The 23,093-nt window shown below is 42.9% G+C and overlaps 1 protein-coding gene and 1 non-coding gene across 4 annotated transcripts; one reads left to right on the plus strand and one right to left on the minus strand.

Annotated features, from left to right (window-relative positions):
* The first annotated feature begins 5,293 nt into the window (after nucleotides 1-5,293).
* On the plus strand, nucleotides 5,294-5,367 carry trnai-aau (transfer RNA isoleucine (anticodon AAU)). The gene has a single exon. It is a non-coding gene; the product is annotated as a tRNA-Ile (tRNA).
* A 5,249-nt stretch (nucleotides 5,368-10,616) lies between these two features.
* On the minus strand, nucleotides 10,617-15,877 carry nptx1l (neuronal pentraxin 1 like). Of its 3 annotated transcripts, none has more exons than XM_043714961.2 (5): nucleotides 15,326-15,877; nucleotides 14,687-14,897; nucleotides 13,498-13,742; nucleotides 12,589-12,768; nucleotides 10,617-11,917 (listed from the first exon to the last, which is right to left on the minus strand). In XM_043714961.2, the coding sequence occupies exons 1-5, from the start codon at nucleotides 15,770-15,772 to the stop codon at nucleotides 11,696-11,698; spliced, it is 1,305 nt and encodes a 434-aa protein (XP_043570896.2). In that variant the 5' UTR covers nucleotides 15,773-15,877; the 3' UTR covers nucleotides 10,617-11,695. The 3 variants fall into 3 exon arrangements, with proteins under 3 accessions (XP_043570896.2, XP_043570898.2, XP_043570897.2); XM_043714963.2 differs by having other exon boundaries at nucleotides 14,687-14,867; nucleotides 15,476-15,873; XM_043714962.2 differs by having other exon boundaries at nucleotides 15,476-15,864.
* Nucleotides 15,878-23,093: the final 7,216 nt, after the last annotated feature.

A 23,093-nucleotide genomic window follows, 5' to 3' on the forward strand; every position in this document is an offset into this window, starting at 1 on the left:
ACTTTATAGGCAAATTCAAAACCACAAAGGGCCTCAGCAGAGTAAACACTTGTGAAAGGATTGACAATAAAAGAGCAGAAATCTAAAAAAATGGTCCCAAAAAGCAAAAGCACTATGAGAAAATGTTTCTCCCCCAGTGAGTGGGTAAGATTTGGAATACACTGCAGAAGAATGTGATGCAGAGACAGAAAAACTGCAGATACTGGAATCCGAAGTTGACAGGCAGGAGGCTGGGAGAACACAGCAAGCCAGGCAGTGTCAGGAGCTGGGAGAACACAGCAAGGCAGGCAGCATCAGGGGACTGGGAGAACACAGCAAGGCAGGCAACATCAGAAGGCTGGGGGAACACAGCAAGGCAGGCAGCATCAGGAGGCTGGGGGAACACAGCAAGGCAGGCAGCATCAGGAGGTGCAGGAGTCGATATTTCAGGTGTAACCCTTCTTCAGGACACAAGAATGTGATGCAGGCAGATTCAACAGAAATATCCAAATTTAAATGAGGCTTTCATCTGAAAGGATTAATGTACAGGATGTCAGAGTGAAGGCAGGGGAATGGAACTAAATGAATTGCTCGTTCAGAGACCTAGTGCAGCAATGATGATTTAAATGGTCTCTTTCAGCACTGTAATGATTCTGTGAATCTGCGACTACACAGCTGGAATTAAGTATGGAGAAAATGGCATATTAGGGTTTGCATATTATTAGCAAGGTGTGGTGATATCCACACGGTTTTACTTGTGGGCAGGTGCTAACGAGGAATTGGCTTTTCTCCTATTCCTGAGAAATGCACCAAAAAGGATTCCCAGTTTCCTTCATGAATTGGATCATAGCACAAGAGCACTTCATAAAGGGAAAAAAAAACAGACCTTGCAATCTACTAAAAACCCAGTCTGATAGACTGGCTGATATAATGCTCCATCATAGTTGGATTAGTTCCTGGATATTGTGCTCAGGGAGTGGGTCTTGTTTCTTCTGCCCATGTACATTGTAAAATTGGACAAGGGGTTCCTCCCAATTCCCTAACATAAAGAAGTGTGCCTGCACTAAATCTGCACAATGGAAATTATGTGAACCAGGCTGCAAAAAACTCCTTTTGTTCTAAAAAACTACACACTCATAGAAAACAGGCCTTTCCTAGCTTCCCAGATAGTAGCTCAGTGGTTAGTGCTGCTGCATCACAGCACTAGGGACCTGGGTTCAAATCCAGCCTCAGATGACTGCCTGTGTGGAGTTTGCATATTCTCCCTGGGTCTACGTAGGTTTCCTCCTATGCTCCAAAGATGTGCATGTTAGATGATTAGCCAAGCTCAATTGCCCATAGTGTTTAGGGTAAGTGCAGTGGTCTGGGTGGGATACTCTTTGGAGGGTAAGAGTGGACTTGTTGGGCTGAAGGGCCTGTTTCCACACTGTAGAAATTCTAACTCTGGATGTAGGTTTGTTTTCAGAGATTCCTTCACCATACTACCTCCGGAGGCTCACTGGTGATGTTATCTAGTATGGTGACGAAACATCTGAAAACAAACCTTCCAGCTCAGCGAGCAAATCTACATTCAGAACCTCAACCTGAGCTACAAAATTTGCTAAATTCTAACCGTACTCATTTCAGAACCTGGATTCATTCATTTGGACCGTTTTTGGCATTTTTGATTTTTGATGCAATGCTTGATGTTTCTGATGACTTTTGCGGGTTTTTCCTGTTGCTTGTAACTGAATTCTGGCAGCCTAATCTGCCCCTTTCCACAGAGCTATAAATAAAGCATTATTCCAGCAGTCACCCAATGTAAACCCGAATACTAACCACACAGCTCAGCACAACTCTCTGACCCTGCCAGATGCTATCACTGATTGGGAAAAGAAGTCCAGAGGAGATGAGGCAGTTGATCTGGTACTTCAGGCATCTTCTGTTTTTAATTCAGCATCTATTCATGCTCACATGCACATGTCTAATGATATCGCCTGTCACCATCTTCACTCGGCTGTCTACTCATCTCTCATTTATACAGTCCTTTCAGTTGCTTTGAACATCACCACAGCATCAAGCTTTTATTTAACTGGATCATTCCAAGCTAGTGGTGGTATTTGCAGACTTAGCTGATGTTTTGTGCAGCTGTGCTTCAAGCAGCTTACACAAAATGTTGTTTTCCAGGGCAACCACCATTACTGCATGGAATAAGGCAACAGCATGAAAGGGGCCAGATGGTAAATGTTTGCCTAAAAATCAAATGGCCGCTGTGTAACAATGCAGGCCCTCATTAATTTTATGGCAGTGTCAGTGCTAGGAAAGATTTCCAATCAATTGAATTGTAGTTCAGGGTCTATCCACAGGAATACAATAACACAGATGTATGCACAGTAGCCACAATACTTCAGTTTGAACCTTGCTGACTGTGTGGTCATTAATTTGAGAAACAGGATCCCATGAAAGGGTAAAGACAAATTGGACAGATCGTTGGTTGAGGATCATGGCTGTCGTTCTGAAAACTCTGCATGGAGGTTCCTCACTATAGTCAAAGGCTGTAAGGAATACAGTGAGGCTCTTTTACATTGACCTGAATTCTGATGAAACAACAGTGTGCCTGTTGAGAAAGCATTTGCTATCTGAATACTTGAGGTAGCAAGAACTTTACAGACTTATAGAGTATTGTATGCAGTTCTGGTTAACACCCTGTAGGAAGGATGTGATTACACTGAAGTGGATGCAAAGATGGTTCTCCAAGATGTTGGCTGGTTTGGAGCATTTTATCTGTGAAGAGAGGCCAGATAGGCTTGGGTTGTTTTCTTTAGAGCAGAGAAGGTTGAAGGGGAAACTAATTGAATTGTATCAGACTATGAATCTGAAATGCCCTGCCTGGGAGGGTAATGGAGCTGGGAAACCTCACAATATTTAAAAAGTGAGCACTTGAAACATCATAACATTCAAGGCAATGTGCCAAGTGCTGAAAAGTGGGATTAGTGTAGATAGGTCAGTGCAGAGTCACTTCTGTGCTGTGTGACTATATAACCATGACCTGAGATATCTAGTATACAATTAGACCATTCAAAAGATATTTATTTGGCTGATTCCTGAGATTAAGTTGCTTTGTTTTATCCACTCGTGGGATGTGAACATCGCAGATTGGCCAGCATTTATAGCCCATCCCTAATTGCTCTTGAGAAAGTAGAGGTGAGCTGACTTCCTGAACAGTCACCGTCCATATGCTGTAGGTTGCCCTATAATGCTGTTTGGAACAAATTCCAGGAACTTGACCGAGCAACTCTGAAGGAACAACGATATATTTCCAAGTCAGGATGGTGAGTGGCTTGAAGTGGAACTTACAGATGGTGGTGGTGTTCCCATGTCTCTGCTGCCCTTGTCCTTCTAGATGGAAGTGGTTGTGGGTTTGGAACGTGTTGTCTAAGGATCTTTGGCAAATTTCTGCGGAGCATCTTGTGGATAGTACACACTGCTGCTACTGAGCATCGGTGGCAGAGGAAGTGTGTGTTTGTGGAAATAAAGAATGGCTAAACAGTTTAGGCCTTTACTCATTAGACTTTACAACAATAAGGTCTGATCTTATCGAATGCACAAGATTTGAGGAAACTTGACAGGGTAGATGTTGAGAAGATGATTCCAGTCATGGGAGAATCTTGAACTAGAGGATTCAGTTAAGTTATAAAATAAGGAGACATTCATTTAAAACCAGGATGCAAAGTTTATTCTCCCAGAGGGTAGTGAATGTTGAAAGTCTCTATCCCAGAGGAGTTCTGAAGGCTGGATCACTGAAAGAAGAGGAGGTAGATAGATGTTTGAAATATCCAGGAGATGAGGGCGATGTGGAGCTGGCAGGGAAGAGGAGTCATTGAGCCATGGAGTCATACAGCATAGAGACAGAACCTTCAGCCCACCTTGTCTATGCTGACCAACGAACACCAACTACAGTACACTAATTCCATTTACTTACACTACTGAGCCCTACCATTTTAAGTGCTCACCCAGTTGAAGTCTGGGACAGATCAGCCATCTTCTTAAAAATTGGGGAGCAGGCTTGAGGGGCTGAATGACCTACAATAGACAATAGACAATAGGTGCAGGAGTAGGCCATTCAGCCCTTTGAGCCTGCACCGCCATTTAACATGATCATGGCTGATCATTCCTAATCGGTATCCTCTTCCATAACCCTTGATTCCACTATCTTTGAGAGCCCTATCCAACTCTTTCTTAAATGAATCCAGAGACTGGGCACAATCCTGATGGCAAGGGCTTTTGCCCGAAACGTCGATTTCCTGACCTGCTGTGCTTTTCCAGCACCACTCTAATCTTGATTCTAACCTCCAGCATCTGCAGTACCCACTTCAGCCTGGCCTACAATCATCCCTAACTCTTGTGTTGTTTTAATTGAAGTATCTGTTGAATCCTGTCATTCAGAGAAGGAAACCGAGGAGGCAGTGAGGACTGCAGATGCTAGAGATCAGAGTCGAGAGTGTGGTGCTGGAAAAGCACAGCAGGTCAGGCAGCATCCGAGGAGCAGGAAAATCGACGTTTTGGGCAAGAGCCCTTTATCAGGAATGAGGCTTGTTGCCCTGGGGAGGGATGGAGAAATCAATAGGGATGTGGGGAGTGGGGCTGGGGGGAAGGTAGCTGAGAGTAAGTAGATGAATCTTGTGGTAAAGGAAAGGAGGGTGGGGTAGATAGGTGGGAAGGAAGATGGACGGGGGACAGGTCAAGAGGGCAGTGCTGAGTTGGAAGTTGGATAAGGTGGGGGGAGGGGAAATGAGGAAACTGGTGAAATCCACATTGATCCCATGTTGTTTGGGGAGAAAACCGTTTAGCCAATGAGTGAAGAGTAACAGGACTGTCTGACCGTGTGCAAGGTTTAATTTCTCTAATTAATCCCCACTCCAAGGCCCTCCTTGTAATCATTGAGCCATACCGTACCTCCGCAGGTCGGGGAATATCCTGAACAACTTTGGGTTCACCAACTTTAAACCTCAACTCTCCTGCAGAGAGTGGGGCGCCAGGTTGAGCTGCTGCTGGTTCGGAGCAGACAAAATGGGCCGAATGGTCACCTTCCGTGCTGTAGCACTGACATACACTCTGCTGCCTTACACAAACGCTGACCAGCCTCTCGGGCCCCCTTACTGGTGGTGAGACTGAGAGGTTTTTTTGGGGGGAGGGAGGGTCTGGCCACATTTCCTTCCCTTTTCCGTTTACTGCAGAGTCAAGTAGCGACGAGTTATCCTGGAATGAGGAACTTTCGTTTTGTTTTGCGCTGACAACTCTGGTGAGTTGTTACTCACTAATGTTGTATAAGTGTGGCCGGTTAGCTCAGTTGGTTAGAGCGTGGTGCTAATAACGCCAAGGTCGCGGGTTCGATCCCCGTACGGGCCAAAGCGAAGTTTTGCAACTTCAACATAACCCATCGTAATATTATAATACTATTTACCAATCAGACATTACCGCAGTGTCTGTATTTCAAAAGTTCTTCATAGTTTTAACATGCTTTGCGGCTTCCCGAACGTAAATGCCGCTGAATTAAAAGCTAGCCTTTGTTACTCATGACTAACATTGTTAATAATTGACAAAACAGACCGAAGACACTCATCAGCAGTTTAATTGCAATCTCTGAAGATAGTAAACAGAACACATACCACGGCAAGATCAGAAACTCTAGATCAGTTCATTATCGGGAATCACAGTCCAGCCCTATTGAAACTGGGTATGGTGAAATTTAAAGTGTTTCCTTCTCTATTTAACTTCTGTACATGTGCCAAACACATGCACGTAACAGCCGTTTTGAGTTTGGTATTCCAGAACATTAAGATTTGCCTAAAAAAAAAACTTAATTGTGAAGTTTTGATCCTAGCATCGGGTGATTTCTTATTAACAACAGAAACATCTGCGGACGCTGTGAATCAGAGAATAAATAAAAATTGTTGGAAAAGCTCAGCAGGTCTGGCAGCGGCTGAGGAGACAAATCAAAGTGAAGAGGGGGTCACTCGACCCGAAACGTCAACTCTGATTTCTCTAACCAGGGATGCTGCCAGACCTGCTGAGCTTTGGCAGCAATTTTTACTTTTGTCTCAAATGATTTCAGAGTAGGTCTTGCAGCGTTTTGATGTTTGATGTTTGGGTATGTGTGAAAAGACTCCAGCACTCAACGAGTTTGAATAATGTTGCTGTGAATGTGATTCCTCGGGCGATTTATAACATTTCATGCATTGTCGTCCAGGCTGCTTGTTTCACATCTTTAATGAATTCTCTTGTTCTAAAGTTCCTTGTTCAAGACCCATCATTTGAAGTTCCCATCACCTTAATTTCCTGATTTGAGGTAAGATTAACATTTTTGCTAAGCAAACCAATTAAGGGATATGGGCTACAGATTAGCCATGGTCGCATTGAATGGCAGAACAGGCTGGAGATTCATAGAGTCTTAAAGATGTACATCATAGAAACAGACTCTTTGGTCCAACTCCCATGCCGACCAGATATCCTAACCTAATCTAGTCCCATTTGCCAGCATTTGGCCCATATCCCTCTAAACCCTTCCTATTCATGTCCAGATGCACCTAGATGCCTTTGGAATGATGTAATTGTACCAGCCTTCACCACATCCTCTGGCAGCTTGTTCCATACACGCACCACCCTCTGCATGAAAAAGTTGCCCATTTGGTCCCTTTTAAATCTTTCCCCTCTTACCCTAAACCTATGCCCTCTAGTTCTGGACTCCCCTACGGCAGGGAAAAGACCTTGTCTATTTACCCTATCCATGCCCCTCATGATTTTATAAACCTCTATGAGGTCACCCCTCAGCCTCCAGTGCTCCAGGGAAAACAGCCCCAGCCTATTCAACATCTTCCTGTAGCTCAAACCCTCCAACCCTGACAACATCCTTGTAAATCTTTTCCAAACCCTTTCAAGTTTCACAACATCCTTTCGATAGGTTGAATGAGCTCCTCCAATTCCTATATTCCCAGCTGATCCCCACATGATCTAACAGTGAGGATTAGCATCGGGTCATGTTTGTGACTGGAACAATCTGATGGACAGGTGAGGATGAATCACTGGAGCATTAAATATTAAATCTGATTTCTCTCCACAGATGCTGCCAGACCTGCTGAGCTTGTCCAGCAATTTCTGTTTTTGTTTCTGATTTCCAACACCACCAATTTGTTTGGTGTTTATTCGTCGGCCAAAAGTTCTGGTATGTGCTTTGCATGAACTATAAATTGCAGTGGATATTATTCAAACTGAGTTTGGTGGTACATAAATTGGAACATATTTCACAAATATTTCAGTGCAGTAATGCTGGCTGTAATGCTACCTTCACTTGTTCTAAAATATGAATGTTAGTTTAATTTGAGTGTCTGTCTCTGATATGAATAAAATAAGCTTCCAGATAGATTGTTCACTTAACAGATATTAATACAATGCATGTGTAACATAGAAACAGGCAAGATTTTGACTGATATTTGCAATATTCCTCCTATGTAGGTCAGAACGTCAGTGGTTACACCCTTTAGTTGCAGCACATTAGACACTAAACTGTAAACAAATCAATTTGATATAAGAGTAATACAATATTTTGGGTACCGTAGGGAGCATCTGATTGTTCTGCAATTCCCTCTGCAAATTGTAGAGTCTATTGTAAAATGTAAACAAGGGGCCTCATAGAAACTTATAAAATTCTGACAGGACTTGGCAGGATCAGTGTACAAAGGATGTTCCCAATAACCCGGGAGTCCAGAACCAGGGGTCACAATTTAAGCATAAAAGGATTTAGGATTGAAATAAGGAAAAATGTCTTCACCCACAGAGTGATGAGCCTGAGGAATTCTCTCTCCTAAAAGGTGGTTGAGGCCAAAACATTGAATGTTTTCAAGAAGGAGTTAGATATGGTTCTTCTAGCTAAGCAGTTCAAGGGGTATGGGGTGAAAGCAGGAACAGGCGTCTAAGGTAAGTGATCAGCTATGATCATATTCAATAGAGGCAAAAAAAACTACTGATGCTACAATCCAAAATAGACAGGCAGGAGGCTGGAAGAACACAACAAGCCAGGCAGCATCAGGAGGAGGAGAATTGGATGTTTCGGGTGTAATCCTTCTTCAGGACTTGAGCCCTGAAGAAAAATGATCATACTGAATGGCAGAGCAATTTCTTGCTGATAAATTTTTTTTTCAGGGGGCGTTCTAAGTGAATTTTAGAAATTATGAGCTAAAATCATTGTCTTCTCTTGATGATCATTCACAAATTATGTAACTGCTATCAGCTAGCTTTATGATGGTTTTTACAACACAATGCAATGTAATGGATCCTGAAACCAGTTGCTAGTGTTTCATTAATGTTGAATTTACAATTCCATTCTAACAAGAATGAGTCAAACTTAGATAAGTATGTATTGACTGAATGACCTGCTTCCATATTCTATAAAGGGATTCTATAAAGAGATCATTTGGCCCATTGAGCCTGTACTGGCTCTTTCCAAAGCATTCCAATTTGTTGCTTCCTCAATCATTCCCTTAAATGCCTTCAACCCAGTTTTCCTGCTGTATTCACATAACAGCAAGCCCTCATCCCTGGAATTATTCCAGGAAATTTCATCTGTATCCTTTCAAAGCCTTTACCTCCTTTCCTGAGTTGGACTCAAATAGCATACCTACTCTATCAATAAAGCATGGAGTCCCATTTATTTTATTAACTTGTATCAATCCATCCTGCCGTTTTGAAGATGTTTCTAATCAATCAGTTCAGAGATGTTATGGCACACCTCTGGTCTTCTGGTTCAGAGGTAGGGACAGTACCACTACACAATTTGAACCCCTATCTACCACATTCAAGTTTAATACTTAATGATGATTAAGCACATACAACACAAGTGCTGTGACACAATTTGCCACAAATGGAGAAGATAGATATTTTCTCATCAATCTGTTCAGATTTGTTATTAAACACCTCTGGGGCAGGTGGGATTTGAACTTAGGCTTCCTTACTCAGAGGAAAGGACACTACCACATGAGGGTCCACCTACTATATTCAATTTTTTATTGTTTTTTTATTTAATCTATTTTCTCATCAAGCTGTTCAGAGATGTTATTGCACACCTTTGGAGCAGATGGGACTTGAATCCAGTCCAGGAGTAGGGACACTACCACGAGAGGGCCGACCTACCAGATTAAAAGATTTGTACACCAGCATCTTTTAGGTGCTCTTTCTTGCCCAATTTTAAAGTTGTGCCAATCAGCTTATCCTTTTTCATTCTGCGTATGAAAATTTATCACCTCACAATTCTCCGCACTTATTTTCATCTGTCATGTGTCCACCTATTTCACTATCCCATTTCTATCCACGAGAAGTCCATTTTTATCTTTCTCACTGTTTATACCTTTGGTGTAATCTACAAATCTAAAAAACTTGCCCTGCATCCCCCGATCAGGCTCATAAATGAACACAGAAATGACAGTAGGCCTAGTACTGGCCTTTGTGGAATTAATGTTTAATTTAGTTTTGAGGGACTATCTTTCAAAAAAAAACTCAGGAACTGATTAGCACTTGGTGGCTCACTTATTGCCATATACCTGGACTAAATGATCACCTCTCAGTCTCCCATTGGATGGAGTATCATGTTGCAAATAAGGTGGTGCAGATATTTCTAAATGAACCTGTTCAGAGGTGTTATTACACACACTTGGAATTAAGTCAAACTTCAACCTAGCCTCCTAGCTGAAAGGTGGGGATATTACTATTATCACCATAAGGGCCTACATCTAGTTGCTGTGTCATGTACCAATTGATGAATGTAATGAGCTTCTAACCAATTATCAATCTGTATTTTTTGGAAACCTTGGCTGCTAAATTATACCCACATTTTAATTATTAAGACAGGTCAGAGCAAAACTAATTGTGAGATATGATGAAGCATATGTACTTTTACATGTACATGTTTACATATACACTTTACATATCAAGTTTGTCCAAAATAATTCCAGTAAGGGTAAAGGTTTGACTTATTCTCCAGAGGTTGCTGTTCTAGGTCAATGGCTGTCTAACCCCATGGTTAACATTGAAGACTTGGCTTTTTGGACATGTAATAAACAGTTAACTCCTACTAATGTTCTGAGTTCATGTGTTTGTCATCAGCAGAACTATAATCAAGTTCTTCTATCGATATACTTTTTAAAAGCTTGTGTTTAGAGGAACTTTTCTTTTGCCCGAAGTCAACATGATTATCATTCCTGTTCAAGGCTCACAACATCATGGTGAATAATAAGGGTTGTCATTGAAACGAGCCTTTGTTTTGAATTGGTCCAGGACAATTGGCTATTATTCCAGCTTCCTGGGAAAGTGTGAACAATGCATGGTACAGGTCATAGATGGTTGTGCATGAGATTGTGTAGCACTTCATAGGGTTCTTGTGATGCAGTGGTAGTATCCCCACCTCTGAGTCAGAAGGCCCAGATTTGGGTGCCAGAAGTGTATCACAAAATCTCTGAACAGGTTCATGAGAAAATAACTAGATGTTCTTCACTCAGGGCTAAAATACAGCAGTTCAATCTGCCTGACGTTCTTATAATCCTGCAGCACAGGAAAACATATTGGTGATTACTTTGTCACAGAATAAAAACGAGCCTGATTGATGCCAGTGATCTTTCTGTTTCTTTATTGTGTAAAAATAAAATTGACAGTACATGTCACATTTGCATTAAATGAAAAAGCATTCATGACATAAAAACATAGCGCTTTTTTTAAGAAATGGTTGTCTAATGTAGTGTCTAATCATTACATTATCCAGAAATGAGATTTACTGACTGTATGGGGATCTTGAGTCGGAATATTTACAACTTTGGTTTGAACGTGAAAGTGTATGGTACATATAACTTCCTCATATTGTACAATATTTACATCTATAAATAATTCATTTTACTCGCCAGTGTCTGGCCAAAAACAATATTTTATATCTTTTAAATAATTTGGGGGAAAAATCCTCACTCAGGCATCAAATTTAATAAAAATGTTCGTACGTTTGCAAAATTTCCTTTTTTAATAGAAAAAATAATCCTTTTTCACTAGAGGGCGCGAAGTTACAATTACTTTTCTCAGTCTGGCAGTCTCCAGTTGGATTAACTGCCGATCAGAATAGATTACAAAATAAACACACATAAATCGCCATGCCGTAAGCCTGTGATGTGATAAAATGGACTTTTTAAAAAGCACCCACGTTATTCTACACCTTCAGTTTACCAGAATGTGTTCAGCATTTTTGTTGCTGTACCTTAGTTAGTACTTGAGTGTAATTTGCAATAGAGCGCACAGTCATAGCAATATTGTTTTAACAAGACATGTTCCAACAACGCAATTATCTCAAATAATAATGTGTTTATTCTGTTTTTTTAAGAATATGCAAATGGAAAGGAGAAAAGACTACTTGTTGCATTTTGCACCTGCCAAAGGCACTCAGGCTAATTGGCATCAAGTAAACACACCATCAGACACTTAAAGCATATGGCTTTCCCAGGGACTGTTGGCTGTCAGTTGAAGGTCGGGAAGAGAGCCCTTTCTTGCTCCCTCGTTATTACGCCTGAGAAGCATGATCCAGTTGTCATGACAAGATATTGTAAATACTTTTTACGAACTTAAGTAACTTTTTTTTTGCAGAAGATTCTTGTATTCCTGAAAAAAGAAATTTGATTTTGGAGCCGTAAAAGATAGTCCCGCTGGAGGATTAATTAATCTGGCGGCACGCTTCAAATGTCCACTTGGTGGCGCCACCGTAGATGTCAACATTGGCTTCAGTCCATGCAATGACATTGCCCACCAAGGTCTTCGAGCTGCAGTTAGCCAGGCTGTAGACCTCTCCTGGAGTTAGGACTCTATCCCACATGTGAAAGTGGGACATCTCACCCACAAAGGCCTGTGTGGCATCAAAACCACCTCCTAAAGTGTCCTAATTCAGAAGCAGATAAAATAAAAATGTCAGTAAGTGGAAGCTTACCTCCGCATTTTCTGTACACTTTTGTATTCCTTGCAAGAAGCAAGTTGCTGTCCCAGGCCGAGGGTAGTGCTCCCAACCCCAGGTGACAGGTTTCGTTGACCTCTTTACTGACCCCAACACTCTCTTCCATCACCCATTCCACGCCCCCAAACCACATCTCCCTTCAGTTTGTGTTTGTCAGACCCTCAAATGTCTGATAGTGTCTTACAGCGCCTCAGGTGGTTCAAAGGTGTGATGCAGGCAATCTCACCTCTGACCCACCTGGGGTGCTGCAAGTCCCTTGCGAGGGGCCCCGGCCCCCACGAGTTGAACTCGTTGCTGTTGAATTAAAGCACTACTGATCCCTGTCCATCCTTCCCACAGACAGTGATGGTGTTTGATACATGTTTGCCAGCGTAGCTAATTTATTCGCTAGTCTCCTGTTTCTTGGAATTCTGCTAACCGCCCTCTGCCATTGGGTTTGCCTTCAAGTTGAATGGCTACTTGGGATAAATTTTCATCAAACGGTGGCGATATGCAGAAACCCAGCTGGATGGTCGCTCAGTTTAACCGTTCTGATTCGATGTCTGATTGCATTTTACAGCGCTGTTCTTAAACTGTTATTTTACAAGTAGGACAACTACCTGTTCTTGGCCCAAAACCATGATTCCACCCGGTTTAATGGGATGCCACGGTGCTAGGTTTTCACCATTTCCCCTTTTCAGTCCGTCCTGATAGGCTTCCCAAACGCCATCTCTTGTAGACCAAGTCACACAGATGTGATGCCATTTCCCATCATTAATAAGGAAAGGGAGTTTAGCCACCTGAAAGAAAAGGGGGAATTTTAAAGACGTTAGCACTCCCATGTCTGCTGCCAGTCGGAAATCGCCCCCCCCCAAAAAAAACTGATTATTCAGGTGGAATATTATTACCCTGTCCCTTTACATTGGAGGTACACTGCAACAGGGAATAGTTACAATGAACTGAATCAAGTTTCATTAGGAGAGCCTTGGATTCGAAGACTTGCTGCAAAAAAAAGTTATCTGTTGATGCTCCATCTAAGAACACGGTACAAATTATTAGAAATGAAGATGATCAGGTCTGCGTGCAACAACCAAGCATTAATAATCCTACTGTGATGATGAACAAAAACAAATTGCTGGAAAAACTCAGTTCTAAGGAAGGGTCATTGGACCTGAAAGGTCAACCCTGCTTTCTCTCTAGAGATGTGGCCAGACTGGTTGAGTTCTTCCAGCAATTGCTGATTACCATCATGTATCGGGATTTTTTTTTGGACGCTGTATTAACGCTTCACCAACTATTCTGGACACTTATGTGAGGCGGATGACCACAGGTTGATAGGACCAACCAAGATTCCTTGGAATGGCAGAACAGAGTCGCGGGACCAAACGGCCGACCTCTCACTTACTGAGGAAGATAAGCCCCTCCACTAAATCACATACCCAAACTCAGAGGAGTTTGCAGGTAGTTCCCATTCCTCAGGAGATTTTTTTTTGCATTTCTCCTCATGGATGCGGAGGGCATGAGTTTACCTTGTCATTGATCAGAATCTCCATCGGGTTATTGCCCCACTCGATGAGAACCAGCTCGTTAGATTGTCCCGGGACAGCGTAGGAGAAGGGGGTGCCGACCCCGGGAGAAGCGTTGGATTTCAGCCACATACAGACAGTCATGGCATACATCTCAGGCAAACTTGTCTTCACCTTGGCGTACATGTAGTTGGTCCTCAAAGGGAATGTGATCTGGAATTTATCTGTCGGTCTTGAATTTCTCTGTCCTGTAAAAGGTCAAGAGAAAGAGAGAGAGGGGGGTATTGACTGCAAGATGCACGGTTTCACTGGGGCTGCCTTAATGTGAGTGATCTGGAATGGATCGCGTTGTGAAAAACGAGCTATCAGAAGCTGTGCGGTGTGGTTCGAGTGCATTGCTCTGATGCTGAATCACCATCAGGTCTTATATAACAGCCAGCCCGGATTAATCCCCATCAATACATCCCGCAGTATAATCCCAGTCATGTGAGCGGCGTCCTGGGACATCTTTGATTCCATTCCATTGGAGATCGCTGCGCAATCCATAATGCAGCAGCACACACACAGGGAGAGAGGGGGAGAGAGAGGCGGTCTCTGCTCCCGGTCATCCGGATGAAGTTTTATGAACCAGATTGCTTACTGTGCCAGAATACTGCCGTAATGCGCCTGTGGTTCAGTCAAGAGCCGGCACTGAAAGCTGCTGTGCGCCTTCCGCCAGCTCATTTCTCCCCATTAAACCGACTGCGGCCAACCGGCTAAATATATTCAGGACCGGGGGGTTTCGGAGGAGGGGGGGAGGGGTAATTGCTGATTTTTTTTTGTTTGCACAGCCATTACCCACGGGCTACATTTTATGAAGCTTTAATCTTTATACAATTGGACCGCATTCTAACTGACTTGGAGGATTGAATGGATATTCCCAGGGTTAGGATTTCACTCATTGGATACAATACATTGCCATGTTCCCCACTTGCCCCATATGTTCAGCTACCTGAGCCGTGTCCTCCAACCAATCATCCGGATTCATTTCCCCAACCCAGCCTAAAGCACGTCAAATCTCACAGTGCCATCGATTCTAAAATATCATAGAATTCAAACTTAGTTTTATTGTTCAGTCCAAGAGGTAACTCCGTTCGTTGTATCGAGGGACGGGTTAGTATATGAGCCCAGAGTTTTCTGAAGAGTAACCTACCTTTCTCCAAATCACTGATCCTCTGGTGGAGAGAGTTCAGGGCATTTTCAATCTTGCCCCTGTTTTCCGTCGTGTCGTTTCGCACCGCGGTTTTGGTCTCCTCCAAGCTGTTGACTCTGGACAGAACCTGTTTCTCCAGATGGTCTATTTTGTTCTGCAGGAGATCTTTCAAGCTATTTGTCTGAACGGAAACATTGGCTCGGTTGTACTGCTGTAGCCGTTACCGGGAAGCACACACACACACCCCAACAAAACAGAGAAACAGAGGCACACACAAAGCTGTGAGGAGTTGGTCAGGAAGAGAACCCGAACGCGAATCACACTGTAGGTAGGGTGAGCACAGCGCCGACCCTCAACTCGACAACACAGCCACGACGGGCCGAGTGTCCTAATTCTAGCCTCGCTCATGTTACCGAGGGCCGACAGACCCTGTTAAAATCAGCTCGAACTTCCTTTGCCTGTAACTTGGACAAACATTGAATCTATTTACTACGGGGGGTGGGGGGGGGGGGGGGGGGGTCTCGAATCGATTCCAATCGGTCATTGTATCAATGGCCGATTGTGTCGTCTCAATATATTTTAAAAAAATCTAATCTAGATTAGACGACATTGAGAAGTTTAACTTCTCTTCATATTTACCTCCAAATTCTCCAGGCGTGTTTTGAGTGATTGTAAAGTTTGTCCAAGTTGATTTAATGTATCCGCTTGAGCTATAGAGAGATCTCCCATGGGATTTCTACTCTTTCCTGACTGCTTAATGCGGAATGCCTGTCCGGGCAGTTCACTCACCGAGGGCTCAGACACACTCTGACTCTCGCATCTGCTTAGCTTGGCGGTCAGTTCCCTGATGGTCTCCTTCTGATTCATAATCGTCTCTTTCTGTTGCAGTATCGTCTCCCGGAGCTGGAGGATAGTGCCCTTGATATCTTCCACCGGTCCACTGTTCTGCATGGGAGCAGAGCACATGGGGTCCATGTCCAACGGGATGGAGGTGCAGATGAACCGCGTCTGGGCGAAATCTTGAGCCGCCGCTTGAGCCAGTAGGAAGGAGAGGGCGAAAAGCCTGCCGAGGGCTCCGCGGGACATGGTTTCGGAGAGAGGTGTGCGGGGGCCGTGGGATGCAGAAGCGGTTTCAGCACCGCGGAGCTGTCCAGGCAGACTGAGGCTCTGCACAGCGCGCAACGCACCTTTTATACCCACTCACATGGCCACGTCAGGAAGGGGTGGAATCCCAGTTTAATTGCTCCATTTCTTGCCTTGTGACCACGTCAAATCGAGCTGACATTTAACATCCCTTAACGTTGCCTGGATCCCAGTGTGCGGGAAGAGAAAGCGAGAGAGAGAGTGTGTGTGTGTAAGGGGATGGTTCTGCGTGCGAGTCTTCAGGGAGAGGAACGCGGTAATCCCCGAACATTTTGAAGTGGAGCTGTTTAAATATTTTATACACAGGCCGCCTTCACTTGGCGGTGGGCTTCGAAGTTTTTCCACATTTAAGTGCGTCAGGATTACTGGTTTACGTCAACATCGAATTCTTAAGGAGGAAGCTGTTGCATTTTTAAAGATCTGCACATATTAATAACACCGTTCCATTACCAACCCTGCCCAGCCAGGCTCTCGGCAGGCTGAAGGAATATCGGTAATCTCTTTCAAAAATTGCCCCCATCAAACTGCCCTGTCACCGAGCTTGCTTAGAGGAAAACTTTTAGACAGCTCTCATCTACTACTTTATTACTCTGCCCTTTTCCGCTCAAAGGACCCCAGTGTCGAATTGAAGGTCACTTTATAGTTTAAAAAATAATTCGGAGACCAGATCTAAACAAATAAGATAAACTGATTAAAAGGTTGATTTGGAATAAGCTGCAACCTTTCAATAACGACAGACAGCGTACATAGAAAACATTGAATTTCTTTACTATTCATTGTGGTTTAGAAATAAATGTCTGAAAATATTAAGCCAAGCATCAAATGTTCACCAGTTTAAATAATGTATACTGAAGTGGTTGTATGGCTCTATACACACCCAACCCTACCCCGCCAGTCCAAACCCTAGCAAGGATTCCCACTTCCCCAGACTGAAAACGCCGCGAGACAAAAGACTGTGCCTAATGGATTTGCGGTGCTCTGCTTCCAACATACAGAATTTATGTGTTGTCATTTCCCCTTCTCCTCATGAATATTTATAACAACTGCCAGGGGGCGGAACGGGGGGGTGCCCAACGAAGTCATCACGTGCCTTCTGTTGACTGTAGTTGCTTCCCGGAACACAATCACACACCATCACATGGACACATCCTCCCCGGTTAAAAATCACACAACACCAGGTTATAGTCCAATAGGTTTGGGAGCAGCCTTCCTAAAGTTAGTGCTTCCAAATAAACCTGTTGGACTATAACCTGGGGTTGTGTGATTTTTAACTTTGTCCACCCCAATCCACCACTGGCACCTCCACATCATGGATACCCTACACAGGCACACAATCACACAGTTACAGAGTACACTCATCCTGTACAGTACACAGATATACAGACACAATTACATATATACAGAGTACATTCATCATGTACAATACACAGATATACACACAGGCACACAATCACACAGTTACAGAGTACATTCATCCTGTACAGCACACAAATATATACACAGACACACAATCACACATAAACAGAGTACACTCATCCTGTTCAGTACACAGATACATACACAGACACATACACATAGTACACTCATTCTGTATTGTACACAGGTATACACACAGGCACACACTCATCCAGTACAGTACACAGATACACACACAACACACAATCATACATATATATACAGTACACTTATCCAGTAAAGTGCACAGACATATATGCAGACACACAAACACACGCACATACAGTATATCCACTCGGCCCTTGATGTTGTGCTAACCTGTGAAACCAATCAGACGCGCATCTAACCTATGCTATTCCGTTTTCTTCCATATGTCTATCCAATGGCCATTTAAATGCCCTCAAAATTGATGAATCTACTACTGTTGCAGGTGTATATTCCACGCCCCACTACTCTCTGAGTAAAGAAACTACCTCTGACATCTGTCATATATCTATCACCCCTCAAATTAAAGCTATCACCATCACCATCCAAGTAAAAAGGCTCTCACTGTCCACCCGTCTAACCCTCTATCGTATATGTTCCAATTAAGTCACCTCTCAAGCTTCTTCTCTCTAACATGTACACACAATACACAGATATGCACAGTCATATGTACATACAGTACACACACACACACACAGACACATTCAAACACATAGAGGTACATACATAAACATATATACAGATAGGTAAAGTCGCCATAGTCCCAGAGATTATAAGTGTGCTGTCTCAAAGAGATTCAACTGCTGGTGAGTTTAACCTGACGGTCCTCACACCTCAGGTGAGGGGGTGAGGTTGAAAAGGGGAGTCCGTCATGGTAACCTCAACCAGTGCAGGAATTGAACCCGAGCTGTTGGCATGACTCTGTACTGCAAACCAACCACCCTAGCTAACCGATACACACACCGTTTTCAATGGCAAACTCTCATCGCCACTTCGTGATGTGTTCACCACTCAGCTCAAAGGGACTAGTTCAATTCGTCCACAGATTTACAGTCACCCCTTCCTCCATATGACTCTGCACCCCACTCTGCAACTCCCAGCCTTGAGTGAGATCTGCTTACATAATATTAAAACTGAAAAGGAATTTTAATTTTTCAGTTGCTACAAGTGGCTTGGATTTCCATGACTGAGGACACTCTATAAAATTGGGTCTAGGCCCATTGAGAATAGAAAGAAGAGAAATAATAACTGTCCCAGAATGTGTGTACTCACCAACAAGAGCACCTAAATTATTACAGCCACTTGACACCACTTAACAGCTGGGGAGGAAGATCCGAGTGACTTCCTAATGGACCAAGGCCTGGGCAGATAGGGCTTTTGCCCAAAACGTCGATTTTACTGCTCCTCGGATGCTGCCTGAACTGCTGTGCTTTTCCAGCACCACGAATCTAGAATTTGGCTTCCAGCATCTGCAGTCATTGTTTTTACCCTGCTACACTTAGTGGCAATTGCACAAAAATGTGAACCAGGTCAAACCCATTGGATACCCCAGTGACAACAGATAAACAGATGCCAGATACTGGGAAAGCCTGTTTGAACATTGAGTGTGTAAACAAACAACAATTCCTTTGTTCAGATGACAAATTACTTATTTAAACAAGGAGGGTGGCAGGCGTGTTAGAAAATTATAATAAGGCTTTAGGTTCCTTCTGGAGAATTGGGACTTTTATCAACATGACCTAGTCAATAGGTTTGACAAGTCAACAATGTGATCAATTGTGTAGAAGTGTGTACATGAGCACCTGGGAGAAAGCTGCATGACAAAGAAAAGCATCAGTATCCCCCTGGTCCTGAATATTAATAACTTAACAACAACAGCTAATCATTCATTTGAATCTAGATTATCTTTCACCTGGAGATGTCAACAGAGGAAAACGTCGAAGGGAAAATGTGTATTCCTTGTGGCCAGGTCAAGTCGTGCCCAATGCCCTGCTCATTCTGGGTTCTGCATCAACTTCCCAATCTTCAGAGGGATTCTACACCTGAAGCTAACTTTCCAGCTTTTACCATCCACATCTCGCAATTTCCTTCAATGTTCGTTCACCGCTTGGATCTAGTTCTTCCTTCATTTGGCATTCTACCCACATCTTTCTATTTTCTTCTGTAAAAGTTTCAGTCACTAAGTAGTTTAGAAAGTGGGACATCCTCTTATAAGATGTGACTTGAATTGTACCAAAAAGTGATTAATCTTTTTTGAAACGCTTCACTGAATTAATTTAATCAGAAATCTATTTATAATGAACTATGATTCACTGAGTGCTATTATTAATATTAAAATCTCTTCCTTAGCAGCAAACCTTTCCAATAGAGGAGGTGTATTTGCAAAGCATCCTTGAAAATCGTCCAAGTCCTTGTACTCTTGGCTGACCCCAGGTGTGAAGCTTAGACAACGTTTGATGACTTAGTGTTGATTTGCTTTCCATGATTCATTGCTGAAAAACATTTCTCTTTGCAGCATCCATGAGGGTGCCCTTTCTTGTGTGCACGTGTTGAGTTTGAATGGGGTGGAGTATGGGTATAGGCCTCAATGAGACAGAGAGAAGACCATAACGCTGTTCTCTCATTAGAGAGAGAGAGACACGAGTGGTGGTGGTTCAACCACAAAGTCACTTTGGGGAGAGGTCCAAAAGGTGGATCCATCATGGTGACCTCACCCAGTGAGGGAATTGAACCCACACTGTTGGCATCACTCACCAGCAGTACAGCTAACTAAACCAACAATCTCATATAAATAGAACACAGATCTTAAGATACCTTCATTGTTTTCATTCCCACTCACTGTGGATAAGTGCATGAGTTTCTGTGAAATGTCCTTATCAATGTTTCAACAGCTTCTAATAAGGAAGTTAAATGTTGGACGCTATTGTTAAAAAACACATTTTAGCTTTGGAATAAGACTGCATGGTTTTAAACATGCTCATCAATGTACTCACACCTGCTTTTTTTACGAACAGAAAGAAGCACACAGAACCATACACGATGGACTATGGTTAAATTGTACATTGGAGTTTTCCACATCCTTGCTGTAAGAGTTCAAATATATCTCAGCAGAGTTCCTCCGCAAGAAGACTTCTGCTTGAGGAAGGGTATTGAGTGCTATGGGAAGAACGGGGTTGAATGGCACAAGATAATTTGCTTCTTCAGAAAGCCACAAACTCCTCTGCTGTAACTAACCATTGTGTGAAGTTTCCTGTTTGATCTTCAGTTCAGATGCCTGAGAGAAAAAAAAGATAGAAAGAGAGAGAGAGAGAGAGAAAAGGCAACTTGCTGACCTGTATCTCTAAACAAAACCATATGGGTATTTTTCTATAAAGAATTTGTGTTTCTTCTGATTTGTTCTGCACCTACCCTGAAGACAGTGACTCATGCTGGAATATGGTTCCACAGCTGTTAGCAGCTTTCTGATATATCTCTACTGTGGAGGTTGGCAGGCTGTTTAACCACGGGAGGAGGAATTAAAGTGGAGCCATGTCTTCATTCGCATCCAACACCCACACACAAATTTTCCAACAGGGATTACCATGTAGAGCTCAGATGCTGAAGCCCTGGGTGATTTTTTTTCCCTTTCTTTCTATGCCATGGATGTTGAGGTCAGCTGCAGCCATTGCCCAAGATCAAATGACTCAGTGGAGGTCAATGATTGAATTAAAAAATCTACATATTTCAACATCTTAACACTTACTTTGTTTTATTCATTCATGGGATGTGTGCATCAAAGTCATTCATTGCCCATTTCTAATTATCCCTTTCTAAATATTCTTGAGAAGGTGGCAATGAGTCACTTTCTTGAACAATTGCAGCCAATATGGTGTGGCTGCATCCTGAGTGATGTTAGAGTGGGACTTTCAGGATTTTGACCCATCAGTAGTACAGGAATGACAATAATTCCAGGTCAGGATGGTCAGTGACTTGGCAAAGTACTTACAACAATGGTGGTCCCTTGCATTTTCTTGTACCTTGTACTTCTAGACGGTACAGGTTGCAGACTTAGAAAGTGCTGTCAAGGGAATATTGGTATGTTGCTGCAGTGCAGCTTGTGGATGGTACAAACTATGGCCACTGTTTAAGTCAGCTGCTTCATCCTTGCTGGTGGCAAGTTTCTGCATTCATCCAAGCAAGTGGAGAGTATTCCATCATATTTCTGACTTGCGCCTTGTAGAAGATGATTAGGTTTTGGGAGTTCAGTATTTATATGGCTGGTCCAGTTATATTTCTGGTCCATGATAACTGCAGGACATTAATGATAGGGGGAAATCAGTAATGGCAGTATCCAAGGAACAGGAAAATCGATGTTTCAGGCAAAAGCCCTTCATCAGACATCAGGAATCGGGCTTTTGCCCGAAATGTCGATGTTCCTGCTCCTCGGATTCTGCTTCACCAGCTGTGCTTTTCCAGCATTACTCCAATCTTGACTCTAAACTCCATCATCTGCAGTACTCACTTTTGCTTAGGAATTCAGTAACGGTCATTCCATTGGACATCAAGGGGAGATTAGATTCTCTCTTGTAGGAGATAATCATTCCGTGGCACCTCTGTGGTAGACATGTTATTTATTGCTTATCTAAATGTTGTCCAATCTTGCCATATGCAGGAATGGATTCCCTGAGTGCCCTAAGAACAATCATCAGTGAGCATCTTTACATCCCACCTTATGACAGGGGAAAGTAACTGCTGAAGCAGCTTGAAATGATTCACTCTACAACACTACTCTGAGGAATACTTGCAGTAATATGAGATATTGGTCTTCACTTATTCAGTCATTTGGAACGTCTACACATAAAATAGGAGCAGGAGTAGGCCAGTTGGCCCTTCAATATGATCATGGCTGATCATCCCACTCAGTATCTTTGCCCACTTTCTCCTCTTTGATCCTGTTAACCTAAGAACTATATCTAACACTTTCTGGAAAACATTTAATCTTTTGGTCTCAACTGGTTTCTGTCATAGAGAATTCCACAGGCTCACTACTCAATGGGTGAAGAAATTTCTCCACATCTCAATCCTAAATGGCCTATCCCATGGTGATCCCTGGCTCTGGACTTTCCAATCACCAGGAACACTCTTCCTGCATCTGCCCCTGTCAAGTCCTGTTAGAATTTTATAGGTTTCTGTGAAATCACCCTTCATTCTTGTAAATGTCAGTGAATGTAGGCCCAACTGATTCAGTGTCTCTTCAAATGTAAGTCCTTCTATTCCAGGAATCAGTCTAGTAAATCTTTATTGCACTCTCTCTCTATAACCAGAACATCCTTTCCCAGAAAAGGAGACCAAAACTGCTCACAGTACTCCAAGTGTAATCTTAACAATGTCCTGTACAGATACAACAAAACAACCCTGCTCCTATTCTTGAATTCCCTCACTATGAAGGTCAACATACCATTTGATTTCTTCACTGCCTCATGCATCTGCACTTTCAGTGACTGGTGTACAAGAACACAAAGGTCTTGCTACACCTCTCCCTTTCCCAACCTCTCACCATTCAGATATGAATCTGCCTGTTTTTGAGACTAAAGTGGATAATGTAACATTTATCATCATACTTCATCTGCCTTGCACTTGCCCACTTAGCCTGTCAAAACAACACTGAAGAATCTCTACAGCCTTCTCACAATTCACGCTCCCACCCAGCTTTGTGTTGTCTCCAAACATGAAGATATTCCATTTTGTTTGCTCATCGAAATCATTCATGTATATTGTGCATATCTGGGATCCAAACACTGATACCTGTGGTACTTACCAGTCACTGCTTGCCATATGGAAAATG

Source organism: Chiloscyllium plagiosum, unplaced genomic scaffold (genome assembly GCF_037043375.1).
Source record: "Chiloscyllium plagiosum isolate Xiang-an unplaced genomic scaffold, Cpla_swu_hap1 HiC_scaffold_25, whole genome shotgun sequence".
Lineage (NCBI taxonomy): Eukaryota > Metazoa > Chordata > Chondrichthyes > Orectolobiformes > Hemiscylliidae > Chiloscyllium > Chiloscyllium plagiosum.